This window comes from Urocitellus parryii, chromosome 3 (assembly GCF_045843805.1).
Source record: "Urocitellus parryii isolate mUroPar1 chromosome 3, mUroPar1.hap1, whole genome shotgun sequence".
Taxonomy (NCBI): domain Eukaryota; kingdom Metazoa; phylum Chordata; class Mammalia; order Rodentia; family Sciuridae; genus Urocitellus; species Urocitellus parryii.
Genome location: NC_135533.1, coordinates 128,222,988 through 128,244,303, shown reverse-complemented (window position 1 = coordinate 128,244,303; position 21,316 = coordinate 128,222,988). Strand labels below are relative to the sequence as shown.

At 48.9% G+C, this 21,316-nt stretch overlaps 1 protein-coding gene across 1 annotated transcript in view; it reads right to left on the bottom strand.

The window, feature by feature from the left end:
• The window catches only part of LOC144253752 (uncharacterized), a 127,585-nt gene extending 112,602 nt beyond the window's left edge, over positions 1–14,983 (bottom strand). The window contains exons 1-4 of the mRNA XM_077796455.1: positions 14,922–14,983; positions 13,242–13,450; positions 12,800–13,005; positions 11,610–11,724 (exon numbers count right to left, since the gene is read on the bottom strand). Of these exons, the coding sequence (XP_077652581.1) occupies positions 11,610–11,724; positions 12,800–13,005; positions 13,242–13,450; positions 14,922–14,983 (592 nt within the window). The remainder of the gene's footprint in view (positions 1–11,609; positions 11,725–12,799; positions 13,006–13,241; positions 13,451–14,921) is intronic.
• Between the last annotated feature and the right edge of the window lie 6,333 nt (positions 14,984–21,316).

The following is a 21,316-nucleotide window of genomic DNA, read 5'->3' as shown; positions in this document are numbered from 1 at the left end:
GGTGTCAAGCTACAAAATGTGGGATGAGCATGGATGAGGATGGGTGGGAGAAGTCTCCAACTCTAACACAATTAGGGAAGGCTGTGCCTGTCCTCAAGTGGCTGGGGGGGCTTGGGATCCTGCCACAGAGGGGGATTCCAAACCTTACATCCCCTGACCCAGGCCAGAAGACCAGGTAGAGTCCAAGAATCCTGGGGTGGTCCAATGGCAATAAAGGTCAAAGGAACTAGGGATCTGCCTGGTCCCTCAATCCCCTACTCTGAGCAGGGCTGCATGACGAGGCCAGAGGCCATCCACAGCAATCTGCCTTTACAGGAAAACAGGGACTGCAGGCTGCCTCTGGCTCACTGAATCAGGGTGGTGTTTTCATAAAGCAAGACCACTTCCTCACATTTGACCAGCAGCTCATGTGTTGACAGCACAATGACTGACTTGACTCAGGCCCTGATGAATGAAATAGAAAATTCATAGCAAACCCATCTTTAGCTCTTCCACATCATCAGGGGCTCTGATTCAATTCCGTCCAGAAAGGTGTCTGAAATGATTTCTAAACATGCTGGGGACTCACCTCTGTGTGGAACTTTTCAGGAAAAAGGGGATCAAATCTCATGAAGCAACTCTTCTCTCTTCTAGCCCATGGGCAATGCAAGGAACCTGCATGATACCAGAGGCTCACTTCTCTCTTCTCATGTCTTCTGGAAAGGATTCGTTAATGCTTCCTGCAAGGTGAAGCAGAAGCCTGCATTCCCAGCTGCACAGAAGTGTTTTAGGGCAGTGTCTCCCTTAAAACCCAAAAATAAAAAAACAGGTCATTCAACAGGCACATGGATTAGAGTACATGTTCAATGATCCCTCCTCCCTGGAGCCTTCCACATGCCCATCTTCCACATTCACAGAGCAATGCTTGGCCATTCTCAAGACCAGGAGACCATGATGCTCATCACCAGGAAGTCAATAAGGAACATGAAGAGAGCAGCATGGATTGCAGAAGGTGGCACATCAAGGATCTTCAGCTCTGCTGCTAGAACACAAGAGCTTAACTTCAGTATTGACTTTTTGCCAACTACCAAGTACGATAGCAGTGTCAAGCCCAATATGCAGATATGCAAGTAGTAGGTGACACCCCGCATCCATTCACAAAAGTGGGCAACATCTGCATCAGAACAAGGAAGTATCTTACCCTTACTCATAAAAATCATCAGAAACAAAATAAAATGGATGCAAGACTTCTCATTTCACTATTAGGTAGCTGTTGGAATTCCCTATTAAATAATACCTCCTCCAAAATAAAAAGTATCTCAGACATGTGTCAACTATTCAATGGATGACATTTTAAAAACTATGGACTTTACTTAATATTTATGTATGCTATATCCCTGCCTAAGGCTCTATGAGAAAGGAGCACATAGAATTGGATCTTTGAAAATCTCACATTTGCTGATAAATATTACTGCTGATCTCAGGCATGGCGAAGTGAAAAGTGGGACTTTGGATATTCAAAGAATGCTATGTTGTGGGATTGGTGTCCCTGATTCATACATAGCATATGGTTTCTATGAAATCCAGTGAGGGAGCAGGAGTAACAAAGCTGATTGCACAGATGACCTCAGGGAATACTGACAGATAGGCCAAATGAAAAATATGTTCCAGCTAACCATTGGTATTTGGGCTTCTGATCCCAGTCCTGTTTTTAAAAAAGGTGCAGACAGGCAGTGTTCATTAAAAACTGTCTACCATGTAAAAGTGGGTAATTTAAATGGCATCTAGTTACACATCTGATAGAATGGTCTGGCAACATATGAATTTCATTCTAACAACAACAACAACAACAAAACATAGAAAATGAGACATAAAGATAAAACCTTGTCTTCACCAGGATGCCTAAAAATAGGTTTTATTTGGCTCATGCAAATAAATATCTTTCAATAGAATTTCTGATTTCTGAATGAATCCATTCAACTTCATACTGCACAGATCACAAGGTTTTCTTTACAGAATATTCTCTTCTTCTTAAAGCCTCACATAGAAAATGTCTCACAGGACATAGGAGGGGAATGACCCAAAGGATGAGAGAATGGCTGGAACCGTTCTCAAATGTGCCCATGTAGCCTAAAGTTTGAAGGCATCTAATTGTACTCTAAAACAATTATGAACCTATTTGATCCATTATTAATAAATATCACCACTTTACCACTTGAACCAAATCACAGAAAATTGGAAACAGATGATCATTTGCTTTGATACCTTTACTTCTGTTTCATTACTCAGAGTCGATCAACTCTATACTTCAAGTGACACAGATTTATTACAGAATGCCTAAGATCCTAAGGATCTATTTTAGCTCAGCCCATGGTATTGCTTCATTATTTTATTATTTTGTAAGTAATAAAATATAACTTCATGTTGGATGATATATTCAAGCCATGAATATATCATCCAACATTGTTCTTCCCAAAATATTAGCCCAATTTCTGCGCGTGCTCACTTACTGTTTAGGAATTTTACTAATTGTTTGAAGGTTCTAGAGGACCTGTTAGACTCCTAATGGACAAACCATACAACATACTCCAGAGAACGGACGAGTGCCATAAGAAGAAAATAAGGTCAGCCTACAGCAATGGGCAGCTGCCTGCCCTCGGCTGGGAGGAGCCCTGGCCATGGCACCAGGGCTGCTGGGCAGCAGAAGCCTCCACAGCCCTGCAGGGAGCCTGGAGCACAGCTCTGCCTAACCATGCTCAGCCCTGGACAGATGCACATGAGTTCCCATCACAGGCTCGAGTGTGACAGTCCCAGGTGCATGCCTGTCATGCCAGCCACCAGGGAGGCTGAGGCAAGAGGAACGTTTGAGGTCAGCCTTGGCAACTTAGACCCCGAGGCAAAGGGGAAATACTTTTACAGGGGTCTCTGAGGGTGTAGCTCAGGTAGGTCACTTGCCTCACAGGCTCAAGGCCCTGGGTTCAATCCCCAGAACCCACGTACACACAAAAAGTGAACTTGGAATATTGTTTAAAATGATGGATCAGGTACACACAAGGACTTCAATATGACCTCTCAGAGGAGCTCAATTTGAGATCAGACTGAACAAAAGACCACCTGGACCATTGACTCAGTGTCTGAAACCCTCTGTGAGCATGGGAAGCACTGCTGGCAAGACACCAGAGGGCCAAAGCACTTGTGCCCCCTGCAGGGGTGTCTCTTGTCTACTGCCAAAGACTGTTCCCCTCCTGGGGCAGCTGAGAGCAAGCTGGGCCTTGGAGCAAGGACTAGTGCTTTAGATATAGACTATGCAAGCAAGGGGCAATGTCTTTAATAAAACTAAAATTAAAAAGTCACATTGAAAAAATTTTAAAAAGAAGAAAATAAGGTCAAGTAGAGGAAGCCCATTTTCACAGGAAAAAATCCCCCAGTGAAAAGCATCAGAATAGATACCAAGAAAAATACCAACAAAAACAGTGTGCTCCCACTATGTATCTACTCAACATGCAAAAGTTAGAAAGCTAGATAATACAATCCTGGCCACAGGTAGAGCTATGCAGAAGAGCCACCTGGCAGTGCTTAGTCAAAGAAGTAAACATGCACACTTTGACCTAGAAATTCCACCTGTGTGTAAACCAGGCGGTGCTTAAGCAGTTTCACAAGGGGACATGCACAGGGAAATTTATCCTCAGGTTCTTATAGAGTTGTCTGTGCTTACAGGGAGTTGATGGTTGTCAAGATGCCCACAGCTGCGAAAGTCAAAAGCTAAAAAAATAATAGATGCCAACCTGGATATATTAATAATCCCGTATCTATGATCACCTTCATAAGGTAGCTTCCCAACTTCTGTGTGGAAGTGTGTTTCTCCTTGGCCCTTACACTGTTGTGGAGACCACTAGGAGTTCAGCTTTGTGCAGGATCATCTGACCTGGACTTTTTGCAAGACCTGTACAGCCCTCACACATGCTCAGATGCTACAGGACTTTTCAGACCAGTCCAGACAACAGTAGGCATCCATTCATTGTCTGCACTCTACAGATTCCTAGATGCACGACATTCATTACCATCAAATGCAGAATTTTCATCAAAAACTAATATATATATATATCATTCCAATCTGAATCAAGAAAATCGGAAATATCCCCAAATCCAAAGAGTGGATCCCCATTGTGATGCTACAAGTTGAAAATTCCACAGCTGACCTCATGGGATGGTTCACAGTCAAAAGACAGCTGCATGAAAAATATTACATGACCTTCCTGCTATGTGAAAAGTGGCATGTGAAGTACACATGCATGTCTTCCTCAGACATGGGTTCATTTGCAAGACACCTTGTGCAATTGAAAATACTCCAAAAGGGGAGAAATCAGAACCATGTCTCCAAAGTATTTCAGCAGAGACCAACTCCATCTGTCTATCTATCTCTCAGTGAGTGTGTGTGCTCTTGTGTGTGTTTGTGTGTCTTTGTTTGTGTTTGTACCATCATAGCTGATACTTCATTGCCCCCATTGGAAAACTGACTCAGATAATGCCATCTGCCAAACTCCTAAAAACCAAAGTTCTTGCTGATAGAATGAAACATTCCTTCCTGTTGGTTTGGATGTGTCCTTTAGGAATCACTGCTACATTTAGTATACTCAAATCATCACAGTAGATCAGGTAACAAAAACATATATATTTTAAAATAATAATATATTAATGGAAACAACAAATACAGGATAGAGTAACAACTGTGTTACTAAACAAGGTCAAGGACAATGGCAAACTATAGATTCAAACTTTGAAGAAAATAGTAATCAATGTAAATATTCCTGGGCTGCCTCAGCCCCGCCCAGGCACACAGCAGCAGAATGGTTTTGCAAGCATCCTCAGGAGGGCTGGAGCCTTCTTTCCAGGATGAGAGGGAGGTTGAGGCTGGATCCACCCATCATTCTTTTGGGAGAGGCTCCTTTTCCTCAGCACAAAGTTGGATTTTTTGTGAGGATTCTTGGCATAAAATACGTTGGCCTCTGCTGGAATCCTCAGCTCTGGGGAGAGAGGGGTGTACAAAAAGAAGGTGGCACTCAGCAGGTGCTCCCTAGGACATGCCAACATCTGAGAGCCTGTGCCAGAAAAGGCCAGAGCCACACACCTGAGAGCTCTCCAATTCAGCACCAATACCAACAAAGACAGCCTCCACAGTTCTCCCTGAGGAAGAACTAGGCAGAGCACTTCAACAGACCTAATGTCTGTTCCTACCAAAGGCTTTGGACTCCAGAATATCTCAGGTCCTCTTGCATCTGCCAAAGCACACCACTAGGGTTTGCATCTGAAATCTCCCACAAAAGGCTCCTGTGCCGAAGATTCAGTCCCCACATGAGCCATTTTCATAGGTGGGTTTGGAGGGAAGCATTGGATGGTGAGTGCTCTGATGTCAACATGAAATTCTCATTCAAGATGAATACACTACTGGGGGGTGGGAGGGACTGGAAGAAAGGTTGAGCATGGTTGGAGTAAGACCTAAACAGGGTTGTGCCCTGGGCAACAGTACCTTGTTCCTGTTGGCTCCACTGAATCCTCATTCTCCAAGTAGAGGTCCTCCCTCTCCATCTTTCTCTCTCTCCCTCTCTGCCAGCCTCGTTCTCTCTCTCCCAGTCTATGCCTTTGTGGCAAGGGCTGAGGAGCTCTCCACTGCCACACACTAGAGCTTTATGGACAGCCTCAGTGCACAACCAAAGAGAAAGCTATGAAACCCAGAGAAAAGGCCTAGGATTCCTCCTCTGAGTTATTTTCCTCAAGTATGGCCACAGTGAGGACAGGCTGACCAGCACGGATACCACGTTAGAGCCATGCTTCTGCATTGGTGGAGCCCGCCTCCATGTGAACCAGGCTTCTGAGAATGGAGGCCACATTCCAAATACTGCCCTACTGAGAACAATGGTTCCAAAGACCAGCAAAGGGACTGCTTCCCTCCAACATGGTGTATGGCCCAGTGGTGCCATGACCCCGAGTTGGGGAATACAACAGCCGCTTCTCCTTCCTCTGAACATGTGTTTCCTGTCGCCCTCCTCTAACCTAGAGCCTGTTCTCCATCCCTTCTGGGTTGGATGTGGAGATCTCTGCTATGAATTTCTTAGGCTACCAAGGCCCCAGACAGACTTCCTCTTCCATAGACTCTACTAACCTAACAGTAGGTTAAGATAGGAGACAAGTGATCCTAGAACTCATAGGGATGGTGGTCTTCAGGGTACATAGGCTGGGATAATGGCTGCTGTGGTGTTTGGCTCACAAAAACCAACCAACCAACCAACAAAAAAGCGCTGGCATTATTATCAGATGAGCTCTGTGGCTAAGTGCTCAGGAATCCCTCATCTGACTTTAGTTAGGGATCACAACCTGGCTATTGTGATCACTCCTTGCCTAGTGGACTCAGGTGCGTAAGACCATGGAATTTATGCAAAAACAGATGATTCAGGCTGTCTCCCAGGCTGTGTTTTCTTCCCAATTTCATCCTGTTACTGCTTGCTAGAATCCTGGCAATGCTCTGCCCAGGCAGTGGTTTTTTTGGTCACACAGAAGGCTTTCAATAGTACTGCTTCAGTCCACAAAATGCCAGTTCCCTCTTTAGCCCATGCATTCCCATGTTCCTTTGAAACCACTCCTATCCCAGACCATGAAAACATACTGCTCCTGGAGAGAGGCTTTCCTCCTCACTCCTCAAAGATGTCAGCATTGTATGCCTGTTCATGTCCAGGGGAGGGCACCTGGTGGGGAGCCACAATATCCACTGGGGTATACTATTGGACCTCAAGACCTTCCACCAGCAGAAGTGCAGTTGGCTTTGTGCACGAACCCAACACACCTGTTGGAGTGTTCTTGGGGGTCAGAGACTACTCTTTGTTGCTAAGAGTTGACCTGAGTCCACATCCTGACCCTTGCTCTCTGCTATCTGATTGTCTCACTTACTCTGACGGCGAGAGATGATTTGGCCCAGCTCATAATCCTCTGGATTCTCCTCAGTAAGGAAGTGTAGGTCGAGGGCGCTGCGGATGACAACAGGAGCCCTATCCTGGCAGGTCACCTGGAGCAGCATGGGAGACAGGCCTTCAGGAAATGGGCCTTGAAGTGACTACTCAAGGACAGTGGGCAGGGGCATTCTGGAGGCACCTCCACTCTAAATACAACATCCATGACCCTACTACCTGAGGCTGACCTCCTGCTCATCGTGTGGGCTCTTCCCACAGGCTACTAGCCCAATCCTTGTACATAGGACTTCCTGGGCCTGCCATTGCTCTTTGTGGAGCTGCACTCCTCTCGGAGTGAAAGGACCCCACTACCTGCATACAGATGCAATCTCATCCCACAAGTTGGGAGGAATGGGACAATAGCCTCCAAGATCCCAGGTATGCCCGAGGATGCAGGCGGCATTGGGAATGGCCTAGGCACAAAACCTAGAGGCTTTGGTCTGGATTGCCAGGGCCAAAAACAGACCCAGGAACATGACCACACACAGGAGTGCTGAAAGATAGCCACGAGAGCTCCTGGCCTCCAGAGGCTCAGTGCTGGCTGGGATGTAGGAGGGCACCTCATCCGGCAAGGGTGGTCATTGGGTTACCTGGACATTTAGTGTGCTTGCTCCACATCCATATCGACTCTGCAGAGAGACTCTCTCAGCTCCTTGTTCAAGGAACATGGAGAACCTCACACTGCTGTCCTCCTCCATAGACGTCAGCATCCCATACAAGGGAACCTGCAATCTAGTTCCTGTCCTATTCTCATCTGTCACCCATACCTGTCCCTGCCCTTCTGGACTGCATGCTGCCACCTGACACAGAGACTCCCTCAGACATGGCAGTGGACAAGCTGCTGCACTCGCTCATCTCAGCTCCAGCCCTTCACACTGACCTCTCCCTTCTTGATTCCCATCTATCCTCCTGATCATCCAGAAGCTCCAAATTCAAGAGGGCATGAGTAGTCCATGGTATTGGACCAGTGTCTGCTCCCCACCCAGGTGTAAGCACCACGGGACACCCCTGCTCCCAGGCTTACCAGAACACTCTTGGCCATCTCTGGACTTTGTGTTTCTAAGTGGACACGAATTAAACAGGTGTGTCCCACCTGCTTGTGGGAAAGCGGCCTGGAGGACTTGCAGGTTGATTCTGAGAACTGTGGGGGATGGAACATCAGCAAACCCAGAAACAGAAAGCCACCCCAGACTGTCAGTTGGCTCTATGGGCTTCCAGCAAATATGTCCAGGTGCTGAGGCTTCTTATTTCCTCAGGTCGGAGTGGAATGGCAGCACATGCACAGCTTGAATAAGGTAGGTGTTTACCTCCTTTCCCTTGACCTGGGGGCGTTTCCTCACGATGAAATATTGTATTCCCAGATTCATGGACAGACACACGAGTGAGTGGTCAGAGACCTTGATTTCTGCAGAGCGAAGTGGAGAGAATTGTTAGGTGGCACTCAAGGATTATACCACAAAACACCCACAACCCCTGAGAGTCTCCGCCAGGCCCATCACACTTTGGTATTTTGGGGCCAAGGCCCACTTTCTCTTGGCTGTCAGTTATCCTGAGCCCACTGTGGATCATGTCTCCCCACTGTCTGATTGTCCTACTTACTCTCATCCTCAGACATCATATACAGCAGCTCAAAGTTGTCCACATCCTCATGCTGCAACAAATTTTGGTCCAAGGCCCTGCGGATGAGGCTTGTTACCGTCTCCTGAAAGGTCACCTGGATCAGGGTGGGACAAATGTCATCAGAGAATGGCTTTTAGAAGAGCTACCCAGAAGACTGTGGTCAAACATTCAGGAGAAATCTCAGCTACATATACAAGGGCACAATCTTGTTATCCTGCTACCTGAGTGTGTCCTCCATATACCACCTGGGTTCTTGCAATGTGCTACTAGAACAATCCTGGTACAAATATCTGCCTGTACCTGCCATCTCCCCTCCCCCTGGGGAGCCACATTCCACTCATGTCAAAGGACCAAACTGCCTATGCACAGACACATTCTCATCTCACTGAGATGAGAGCAATGGGCCAGGGATCTGCTCACCAAGTGTGATCTGGGATGCAGGCTGCCTTTGTGGGTGGAAGAGGCAGATGCACTGAAAATTTGGGTCCTGACTGCCACGACACAAAACAGACTCAGATACAAGAGTGTGCACTTGAGTGCTTCATGATAGCTTTGAGAGGCCCTTGCCTCTGGAAGCTCGGTGCGGGTCTGGTTGTAATGATGTACTTGACTCAGCACTGGCATGAACTCAGCACTGGCACTGAACATGTCTCCTCTGCAGCTGAACACCTGCAGCATTAGCGTGTCTACTGCACATCCATAGAAATTCTGCCAAGAACCCCTTTAGCTCCGTATTTACATACATGCAAAGCCTAACATTCCGAAGCTTTGGCATGACCCCCCAGGTGATCCCCCGACCCCAAATTCCTACACCTAGTCATGCTAAGGAGGTTCTCTTCCCTGCCACCAGGAACACATCCCCTCCTACACATGTGACAAGTCACTGCCACCTCCTCTGCTCCAACTTCACTCATTGAGAATACCAAGTTCTAGGCACTGCAGCCTGCACCCTGGACATATCTCTGCCTTCATCTGTCCACAGCACTTCCGTCTGCACTTCTGGCCTGCAAAACCCACAATACACAGGCCCACTCACCACTGAAGCTGGGCATGCTGATGCTCTCCCTCCTCAGGTCAAGCCCTTAAGACGGACCTCTCTCTTCTTTATTTCCCACCATAGCCCTGGGGTTGGCTGTGTCTCCTGCCTTCCACGGTGTGGACACCCAGGAGGCAGCCCTGCTGTCGGGCTTACCGGGATGCGCTTTGTCTCCCTCAGGCTCTGTCCCTCTAGGAGGACGTGAACAACGCGGCTGTCTTCCACCTGCTCGCTGGAGTGAAGCAGTGAGGAGCTGCTACTGGTGACTTTTCTCATGCAGCACTCATTGCTTTGGGTGGCCTGGGGCAATGATCCTGCAGCCACTGCAGAGCTGCTGCTCACAGCTGCTGGGGTCCTGGATGCCACTGCCACAGAAGGTTCCAAGAACTGTGGGGGATTACAACATCAGCAAAGCCCAGCAACTGCACCCCACCCAGCCTGGCAGTTGGCTCTGTGGGCATTCTACAACATCCATCCAGAACCTGAGGTTCTTGTCCCCTTGGAGGATGTGGAGTGGCACCAGGAGTAAAGACTGAAGAAGGTGGCTGTTTACCTCCTTTGGTTTGACCTTCAACGACTTGCTGGCATCTGTTTCCCGAAGAATAAAGTCATAATGCACTCCTCCAATCAGGCCGTGATATACTTTCGCATCAGCAGGGACCCTCAGCTCTGGAAAGGCAGGGGCAGAGGCGTGGTAGGTGACACTCAAGGAATACACTACCCAACATCCCCCACAACTGAGAGCCTCTGCCAGCTCAGGTCTCACACACAGACCTGAGAGCCCCCGAATCCAGCTTCTGTTCCACTCCCCACTGATTAATCCCTGAGGACCCTCTATGCACAGGAGGTCCACTACAGGAACACCTTTCAAGGAAATAGCCCCTTGTACCCCAGAACCTCTTAGTTCACGTTGGACCCATCAAAGAGAAACAGCTAGACTTTGTATCTGGATTGGTCCCCAAAGACTCATGTGTTGAAGGTTTTCTCCCCACTGCAGCAATGATCACAGGTGGGTTTGGGGAAAAGCACTTGATGGTGGGTGCCTCCACCTTGACAGTGGACTCATCTACTCATACAGGGCTACACTAATTGGAGGGGTATGGTTTGGAGGTGTGTTGAGTGTGGGTGGAGGATGTCCACAGCAGGGCTGTGCCATCCAGAGGAATATATTTCTCTTGAGTTCCCCACTTCTGCATTTCCTCCTCATGAGTATAATTCTCATTCACATTTTTAATCAATTTATTGTTATACTTCTTGTTCGGCTTGTGTTTCTCCTTCTTGTTCTTGTTCTTCTTCATCTTCTCCTCATGCTTCTTCTTATAGTCATCTTGAACTTCTTATTCATGGTCTTCTCCTTCAACTTATTTTCCTTTTTCTACTCCTACTTCTACTCCTCCTCCTCCTCCTTCTTCATCTTCTTTTCTCTCTCTCTCTCTCTCTCTCTCTCTCTCTCTCTCTCTCTCTCTCTCTCTCTCTCTCTCTCTCTCTCCAAGAACAGTTTACAAGCTGTGAAGGGTTCTAGTCTACCACACTCTTCTCTCTAGAAATGGCCTCTGGTCCTAAGTGGACTCAGTTTGCAATGAATAGAAAGATTGGAAGCCAGTAATGATTCTTCATTGAACTGCTTTTCTCATGTACTCGTCTAGGTCAGGAAAGGCCACCAAAGTAGGCACCCTGTGGTTGTCTGTCTTCTTTGACACAAGACAAAGAAGCCTCTCTTCTTGGCCCCTTGTGGATAATAGCTTTGCAATGCCTCCTCAGGCCAAGGAAAGAACACATGATAGGCAGGTCCACAGCCCCTGGGGAACATGAAGAACCTGCAGATTTATGCGCCATCATTACACTTTGTTTTGTGCACAAGTCCCACCATACTCTTCCTGGGCATTGGGTCAATGCACACTGTGTTTTGGCTCCCAGTTATCCCTGAGCCCACTGTGACTCACTGCTCCCTACCCTCTGATGGTTCCACTTACTCTGATGGTTCCAGGAAATATGCAGAAGCTCATAGTTTTCTGGATCCTCCTGCTGGAGCAAGTGTACATCTAAGGCCTTGCGGATGACGGCTGGAGTCCTGTCCTGGCAGGTCACCTGAGCAGGGTTGGAGAAAGCTCATCAGAGAGGGAATTTGGGAGTAACTACCCAGAGGACAGTGCTCGAGGACAATCAGAGACAAGAGAGCTCTCAACACAAGGGCACCATCTTGTTACCCTGCTACCTGAGGCCTTCATGTGATCATGTGGGGTCTTCCTATGAGCCTCTAGTCCAATCTTGGTACAAGAGTTTGCTTCAACCTGCTATGCCCTACAGGGACAAGGGAATAAGGACCAAAAGGCTTTGTACAGACACACTCTAGTCCCATCAAGATGGGAGGAATGGTCCAGTGGACTTCCATATCCCTGCTCTGGTCTGGGATGCAGCTGCATTTTTGTGTGGACCAGGCACAAACCCTAGGTGCTTTGGTCCTGACAGCCAGGCACAACACACACTAGGACTCTTTAATGATAGGCATGGAAGTTGCTGGGCTCCAGAGTGTCAGTGCTTGCTGGGGTGTCAGGAGGTTCGGACCCAGCAGGTGCAGTGGTTCAACATGGCTCCCCTGGAGGTGGACACCAGAGTCTCAGCATGGATACTCCACACCCAGGAAAATTCTGCAGAGAGACCCGCTAAATCTCTATTCACATACATGCAAACTAGGACACTAATGGGCCCCTCCAAGGCCCCCAGTTGTCTGTCTATGACCCACACCTACCCACCCTAATCATTCTACAATGGCTCCCTTCCCTTCAACCAGCAACATATCCCCTCCCACACACAAGAAAATGACTGCCAACTCCTCTGCTTCAACCTCCATGGTTCAATATACTCCTCCTCAATACCAAGGTCAGTAGAGGATGGCCTGTACCCTCGATATTTCTCTGACCTCCTCTGAACCCAGCACTCACTCCTGCACTTCTGACCTGCACACCCCAAAACACGCAGGCCCACTCGCACCCAGACCTGGCATGCTGCTGCTCTCTCGCCTCTCTCTTCCTCATTTTATGCTCTCCTTCCTGACCTTCCAGAAGCTCCAGTTCAAGAAGACAGGCCTAGTCCAAGGCGTTTTCTGTGGACTCGGTCTTCCCCACTGTGGGCTCCCAGGAGACTCCCCTGCTCGAAGACTCACCAGGATGCTTCTATACTGTGTTGTCCTTTCGTCTTCCAGGTAGACGCGAATGACGCACCTGCCTCTCATCCGCTTGGTATATTTGGGCCGTGGGGAGTCCCGAGTGGAGACCCCTGATGTCCTGGACTCCAGCTCTGCCCCTTCCCTGGGAGAAGGCTCTGGCTCTGGGGTTGGCTCAGGAGCCGTGACAGGAACTGAGCTTGTAGCTAGAGGAGAAAAGATGCCAACATGACTGCCTTGCCCTGACCTTCGCACAGACAGACAATACCCCTGCTGCCAGGAAGAACTCGGGCCCTTAGCCCACACGGGACCTCTTTGCAGACTGGGGTCACTTCCTGAATGGACAAAGGCTTATCCTAATTTCCAGCCAAACACCAGGCATACAGACTCCCTGCAGTGGGACAACAGTCGGACCTTTCCTCTTATACCCTTAGGTACTCACCCCGGTCCGCCTGGCTCTCAGGCTCTGCCTGGCTTGATCTGCCATCTTCAACCTGGGCCAGCAGGTGGTGTGCTTGGTGCTCCAGGTTAAAGCCACTCAGGAGGAGCCACATGTACGGCAGCAGCTGCTGCAGACTCAGAGAGCCTGGAGGCTGATGGGAAGCCTCGGAGTAGAAGTTCACCCAGGTCCCCAGGAAGGAAGATGAGGCACTGTGGGGAGGCAGGTGTGGAGTCAGCAAAACCCTGGCCTTGCCTTCGCCACGGCCTCCAGAGCAAACCTCTGACCCTACCCTCCTGAACCGTCCCTGGTTCTGAACACATCAGTCCACCTCAGGCAAGACACAGTGGCTGTACAGGCAGGGTCAGGACAGGTCACTACAGGCAAAGAACCTTCAACGAAGGAGCGCTAGATCCATGGTTTGACCAGCTCTCCCCTCCTCTGGGCAGGCCTGACACTCTTCTTCCTCTTGGCTACATGCTCTCCAACCTGGAATGCACCTTCTGGGAGTGTCTGTCCTCCTGCCCACTCTTCTTGGGGCTCAAGAGACACTTCCTCCCCTGGCGTGGGCTGCAATGCTACCTCATTCTCTGTGAGCTCTCACTGAGTTCCCCTGAGTAGCAGTGGACCTCTCTTTTCCCATGAGTGCAGACCACATCTCTGAGGCCCTGGGGGAGGACAGGGAGGTGTGGTGTGGGGGGATCCATTCCCCAGAGGACCCTGACTCCACCTACAACTCCCCGCCTTACCCCTCCTACTGTTGAAGCCCCACACCTTACACTGCAGGCAGAAAACTGAATTGGTGAGAGCAGTCTTTCCTCAGCCTTCCCAAGTCAAATCACCTTGCAGGTCCCTATTCTGGAAACAGGAGCCCACCCTCTTGACCCCAAGCCCATTCCATGTTGAAGTTGGTCCAAGGGTCCACCATAGTCACTGAAGAGGACAACGTGCAGTTATGCCTCATGGAGTCAGGGATGCAGTCACATGGAGGATATGTACTCATGGCACCTGTGGTTTAGGCTGACCCCATGAAAAGGGACACAATGGCAATCATTTGCACCCCATTTTTCACTGAATTATGAAACGTGACTGGAAACGTGTCTCCACACAGTGGGTGCTTTCTCCATGTTCACCAGTGAATGAGCCCAAACTGCTGATTCCCACATATCTCTGGGTGTGGGTGCTGCCATGTCCAAAGCCCCTGTCCAGCTATGTCCCAGCTAGGACGCTCTGTCCCACTATGGAAACTAACATGTCTTTATTAACCCAAAAGTGCTTTTCCCAAGGCCCGAGTTTTGAGACGCCTCTGGCACAGATCTACGTTCTTCACAAAGCCAACATCACACCAGAAAGACCACCTGGCCTCACTGAGTCCACCTGGGAATGAGCTCAGTGCACACCATTGAGCTGTGGTGCCCAGTGTGTGGGGACTGCTCCACGGACCTCTGTGGATCAGCTGGAGTCAGGATGGTTTCTCTGCCTGAGAGGGGAAGTTCACTGCCCTTGCAAGGCTGTGGCAGGCACCTCCAGGACTCCTCCCATTCGGGGCTGACATTCCACTATGAGTGTGGTCCTCTATCTCATTAGGTATCACAAACCTTTGGGTCCCTGAGAGGCACATGGCAGCCCCAAGACAGAGGCATGAGGGGGCTACACACTTGGGCTTGGTGGTCTGGTGCTTACCTTGGGAACAAGAGATCCAGCACCTGCTGGGTGGGGATGAAATCCCAGGAGATTAACCCCATGTTGCTGCTGAAATGTAGGTTCCTCCCACAAATGACAGGCAGGAGCTCATTCCTAAGCTGGTCCTGCCTGTAAGGTTCAAGGCTCTGAACCCTGAAGGGCTCCTCCGTGTTCTGATCATTTTCACCCTGGGTTGGGACCAAGAATGGTGGGTTCAAAATGGAAATGGTGACAAACAGAAAAATGACTTGTGCCAATACACTAGAGTCAAAGCACAATGGGACAGTTCCCATCAGTACAAACACACACACACACACACACACACACACACACACACACACAGAGTCAGAATAGGAGTCCTGGGCCATTCATCAGGGATCAGACTAGAGGGCCTGCTGGGCTCACCTGCCCTGTGCTACTCACTGTTACTCTTGAGCTCCTCTGCGACAATCGCCAGAGCCTCTGGCGTCTAAGATGAAGCCTCACCCAGTGTATCCACAAAAGGGCTAGTTGGCCCCCCTGAGATTCCTGGGAGCCTGAGGCTCGGCATTGTCTGCAACCACAGGAGAACATCCTTCTCCCTCCAGTGGCTCCAACCAAGTGAGCTCGGATGGCTTGGTCAGTGAAGTGGGTGCCTGGATACCAGGGTTCCATGTTCTGTTTGATCCATTGTCAAGGCAATGATGTCATTTCCTGTGCCCATACCTGAGCCTCTTTTCACATAAGACCACTTTCAAAAGCCCTATGGGCTGCTGATTTCTCCTCCATGCCTACCCATCTCAGGTGCGCAGGTGTTCACCAACAACTACCCAAACATCCCCACCAGCATCTGCCCTGCTTGGTGCCACTAGAGTTCCAGCTTGGAGCCTTCAAAAATGCATTCACAACCAGTCCTTCCCTCTCAGCAGCTTTTGGACCCTGGTCCCATCATTGTGCAACTCATGGTGTGCCCAGTCTTTTCTGGAAAGTAGGGTAGCATCTAATCTCTAGGGTTTATTGTGTCGATTGGCCCATAACACCCTCTATTCTCTCTGAAACCAGAGATGGGACTCACAGGTGGCTAAAGCACAAATGTACAGATGGGACAATCACAAGAAGGGGAGAGACAAAGAATGCACCCTAACTCAATCAGGCCTGTGTCCCACACAGGGACATGGCCAATGTCCGTCCCATTGCGGCTGCAGGTCCCTCTCTACACCATGGCAAGTTGGAGGGGACTGAGATGCAGAGGCTGCTCCCCTCTGCCATACAACTTCCCAAGGCTTCTCCTAAGATTTCAAAAGGGCCAAGTGTGTCTAGTGTTGGGGTCTCACAGAGACTCCGAGGTACCACAGCATCCTGCTGCCCAGAACTGGTTCACCCCTCACCTCAAGGGGGCTCAGCCTCTGGATTCATGGGAATTGAAGTGGGTACAGGTGATGGGATATCACCTCCAAGACTGAGTTATGCCAAGTCCATGACCCCTGTCTGCATCCCTGTCTCCAGCACCACTCCCCCCTCTCTCTTTCCTCCTCAGAGCAAACAAATCCATTTAGCAAGTGTGTCCTGTGATAAAGACATGACGGTCACCCATCCTCTCATTACAAAAACACTGAGGCTCAGCCAACATGGATCCTACCAGGAACACAGGCATAAACTCAGAGTCCGATCCTCCCAGCCGAGCCTCGGTGGAGCCTGGACTCCCAGCCTCCTGAGTCAAGGAAACAGAGGTGCCTAGCCGAGCCACCTTGGATGCAGCCGCACACAAACTGAACTCATCAATGCCCCTTGCTCTCAGTTGTGAGTAAGAGGGGAGGGTGTTTCACAACCCTGGACATCCAGTGCAGTCTCCAGGCTTTGGGGTGTGCCCTGGCCTCTCTCTATCTGCCCAGGCCCTCCAACCCACACTGGCCTCTTACCCAACCTCCTCCTAGGGCCAAACTCAATCCTGCCTCTCAATTTCTGCTGCCTTCCCCAACACACTGCTCCCCAAAATGAGCAGGGCTGGCTCTCTGTTATGCTGGTGCCAGCAGCAATGCCACCCCACTGACATAATTCTGAGTCCCAACCTAGGCACTCCAGCTGTCTTTGCCACACCTGGCCTGTTTGGGCTCTGGCTCTTGCTCTTTTCTTTCATGTGCATGTGTTTTGAGGTTTTGAGTTTCTCCCACTGCAGAACTGCAGCTGTGGCAGGGTAGAGCTCATGAGGGTGACACTCTGAGCCACATCCAATCCCATCAGGACTGTTAACTGGGGTGATGCTGGAACACAGTGATGAGTGAACACATGGGAGGTGGTTGGACCCACCTTGCCTCTGAGTGGTTTCCTTTCAGGACAGGAATGTAGGGATGGGAGCCCCTGGCGCGGGATGCTTTGCACAAGGCGTGACCACGGGCTCTTTCCTGGCAAAAATGGCTCCACTCAGCATGGAGAGCACTGTCATTCCTGGTGGCTAACAACAGCCCTGGACCCCAGAAAGGAACCCACACTCAAGATTAACGTCTGAGTGTGCGTGTCCTTGAGGAAATGAGGTCTCCTGATCCCAGGTGCAAAGGGGTAAGTCCTCTAACTCCAGGGGCCATGAAGGGACATCTGAGTTTCCCTTGTCCTTCTTTCCCTCTCTGAACCCATGGTGTCCTCACACTAACCACACTCTGGTGCCAAAGTGGGCTGAATACCTTTGATGCCACAGCAAGCAAGAAAGCCCATGTGACAGTGATTGATGTGGCCTCTGGGTCTCCAAAGCAGGGCCATCCCACACAAAGGGGTGGGCACTGAGAACAAGGGAGGAGGGCAGCTCAGAGCAATGGCAGAACCTCCACAGTAAAAGCTTGAGTCTCAGCCTCTCCTTTTGAAGGCTTTGTACCTCCAATTGCTATTCAAATGCGACACAGAACCTGTTTCATGCTGAGCAATAGGTGAAATGAATGGGCACGAGATTCCTCTGCTTTTCATGCCTGGGTTGCCTGCTGCATGCAGGTTGGGCCTCTGAGCTACTGGGAGGCCACCTGCCCTTACTGTGTCATGCCCACATAATTGTGCCATAAGTAGAAGTGTCTAATTATATTCTCAAATATGCATATGCCAGTCTGGCCTGGTCTCATGGTTTTTCCTGAGCTGTCAGCTCTATTGCTGTGGTGTCAACCTGTCTCCTGAAGTTCATGTGTTAGAAGCTTAATTCTCAGGTAACAGCAGTGAGAGGTACAACCTTTAAGATGTGATTAGGTCCTGCCTCCAGAGTGGATTATGATTCCGTGGGAGTGTGCTATCGACTTCAGGAGGGGGTCCCTGATTACATGGGGGTGCAATGAGCTCCCCTCTCTGCATGTTTGCTTTCTTGCCCTTCTGATTCCTTCATGCAATACAACAGAAAGGAAGGCCTCACAGATGCCACCTCCCCCCGACCTTGAACTTCCCAGCCTCCAGAACTGTGAGAAACAGATCTCTGTTTAGAGTCTCCCAGGATCTGCTATTCTGTTAGAGCAGCACAAAATGGACCAAGACCCCTATCACAGCACTGTCTATCTATCTGGCTGCATAAAAAAAAACAACTTTTCTATTCATGTCTATTTTCATGCCTAAAATGTTTTAAAATTGAGCTTTATGTTTATTTTTCTTTTCAAACAGATCACCCCTGTTTTTAAGTCTCATAAGAAATACTCATGCAAATACGATCAATTTAATTCAATAAGAATAGTTGCTAAGCCAACTTTTTGCCTTCTTGCAAAGCATTACAAATGCAGTCTCTGCTGTTAGGGAAAAGCTGCATTAATGAGAGGACTGTGGGTTTTTACAGAACAGGAAATAAAATGCAAACAGCTTGAAGCACATCAGGAGCTTGCTTGTCTTGCCTCAGCTACTTGCTCTCCCACAAGCTCTTATCTCTGTTCTCCTTTTGTTTGTTTCCACCTGCCACTAGCCCTGCTCCTGAGGCATCTTGGGGTACAGCACCCATGCAAAACTCAGCATCCAAAAGCTCTCTGGCTTCCCACCAGGGCCACAGAGTCCTGGGCCTTGCAAGCTCCTGGGCTCTCATTGGAGACCTGGGCCTTACCAGCACTCATAGCGGTGCCTGCAGATGTGAGATGCTCTAATCAGCCAGGTGTCATTCACATGCCCAGCTCTGGAGCCAGAGGTGTGGGTGGGAAGCAAGATGTAGGGACAGAGAATCAGCTCCTACTAACTCTAAGGAGGAAGAGTGGGGAGACCCAGTCATCCAGTAATCCCTGAATCTTTTAACACCCAGTGAAATTCTGAATTGCATTTTCAGGTGTAAGGAAGCATGGGTCGGTGGGTATGGCTTGTGGCATTTTGACAAAATTTGAATTAGTTATCCATACTTCAATATTAACAAGTTTTACACTAAAATGCAAGCCTCTGGCTCCTCTTGGAGAAGTGGATGATGTGGCAGATGAGCTCTGTGGCCTCATGGAGGCAGTTGCTGGAGGGGGGCTGGAGGCCTGCCCACAGCACCGCATCACTTACTATGGTGCAGCTTGACCATAGAGGGTCTTGGACCTGTGACCCCAGCTTTAGGTCTTTAGGGTCCTTTGAGCTCCTGGAAGCAATGACCAGTGAGAAAGAGCATGTGTCCCATTTGAGGTGTCCTTGTACAAAGGGCACCCGTAGGTATCAGGTCCTCTCTGAGTGTGGGAGCCTGATCCCCCTGGAGAAGGTGCAAACTGGGGTCATGGGCTTCACTATGGTCACCAGTGCTGGGAGAATTGAATGGGTCCTTTGCACAAGGTTGCACATTAGCCCATCTTTATTTCTATAGATGTCTGTGGATGACAACTCTATAATCAGCTCTCCGACAACGCCCTTCCCCTGACCCAGACCAACAGTGACTACAAATTGAACTCCTGTGCTGTATTGGCCTCAGGCACACCTTTACAGCTGGTGGACTTTTTGAGCTCTGAAACCAACATACTTCCTGTATATACCTGGGATCTTATTTGAGCCTGTGCAGCATTGCCTCCCTGGGTAAATGGGCTGCTGGGTTGTGCACATCATTCCTTAAGTGTGTCTCTACATTCCCTGTCCTTCTTGTCCACTGTTTCTGTGTAACAGGACTCTCATTTGAAAGCAATAATTAGGCATCTATAAAAAGCAACGGTGCACACTGTATATAAGAATTTGCATACTGGTAGTATATTGGGGGGTGTTTGTGGGGAGTCAACAGTGAGAGAGTGAGGGGGACAGGATTGGATGGAGGAAGAAGCCGAAGTAACATCTGATAGCCAGTCCCACAGAGAGCTATGGAGCAGAGGTGGCCTTTCCACATCATACTGGCTGAGGCAAGGGGGTCAGTTCTCTGCATTACCCTGGGGTCAGCTGCTAGGAGCCATCCACTGCCACCAATCCTGGCAGTTGGGTTCGAGTGCCCAGTCCTGCAGGAGGACCTGGGCAGCATGTCAGTATCTGCTGCAGTGCCCACAAAGCACACTTTATTTCTGCGTCTTTATTCTCTAATAGCTTGTCCTATAGACTGAGCAAAACTCTTCTGGCTGCAATTCTGTGACAAAGAAGTCTGTTAATAGATGCAAAATATTTAGAACATCTTCTGAGAAATGCTATCTATTTAATAAGCATTAGCTATTAATATGATTTACATTTTTTGTGTATTCACTGAAAAATGACTTGCTGGTCATTGTCTACCTACAAAGCCCTGTGAGTGAGAGACGTGAGACAAGGCATGCTCCCTCAGCCTAGGGCCCAGCCAGCTCTGGTCATCACCACAGGCACATGGGGAGATGGATTAGGAGGGGATTAAGGAGGATAACATGAGTTCCTCCCACCTCATCTGCAGCTGAGCTCAGGCAGGAAGCCCAAGCACACACAACAGTCCTTAATATTATAAATTATGGGGTTACATGACAATCAATTGATTCTTTTCTGCTTGTTTGGTTGTTTCATTTCTTTCTATTTATAGTTGGAAATGAACTTGTCACTAGTCTGGTCACTGGGAGAGAACAGGATGGTGACAGCATATGCCACCATGTGGCAATCAATGACTTAATCACACACCCTAAGTAGTTAAACTTAAGTCCTCACTGCTGCTATTTCTGTTACTAATAGTAAGATCAATAACCACAGGCTTGTTTCACTCCGTGTTTCATGAGAGATTCTGATGCAAAGTATCTTATTCAATCTCCAAAAGTCTCTGTGAGCTTTCTAAATTGTAAACACACAATTATCACCTAACCTAGCCATTGTGTGCCTGGGCTTTTTGTCAAAGAAGTGAAGATTTAGGTTCACACAAAATCTTGTACACAAATTCTTATGAAAACTTTATTCATAATCGCCCAGAACAGCAATACTGCCTAGATTTCCTTCACAAACTAAATAAACAAACTGATAATCCATACAATAGCATTCTGCTCAGCAATGACAAATACAGCCCATTGATAGAACAA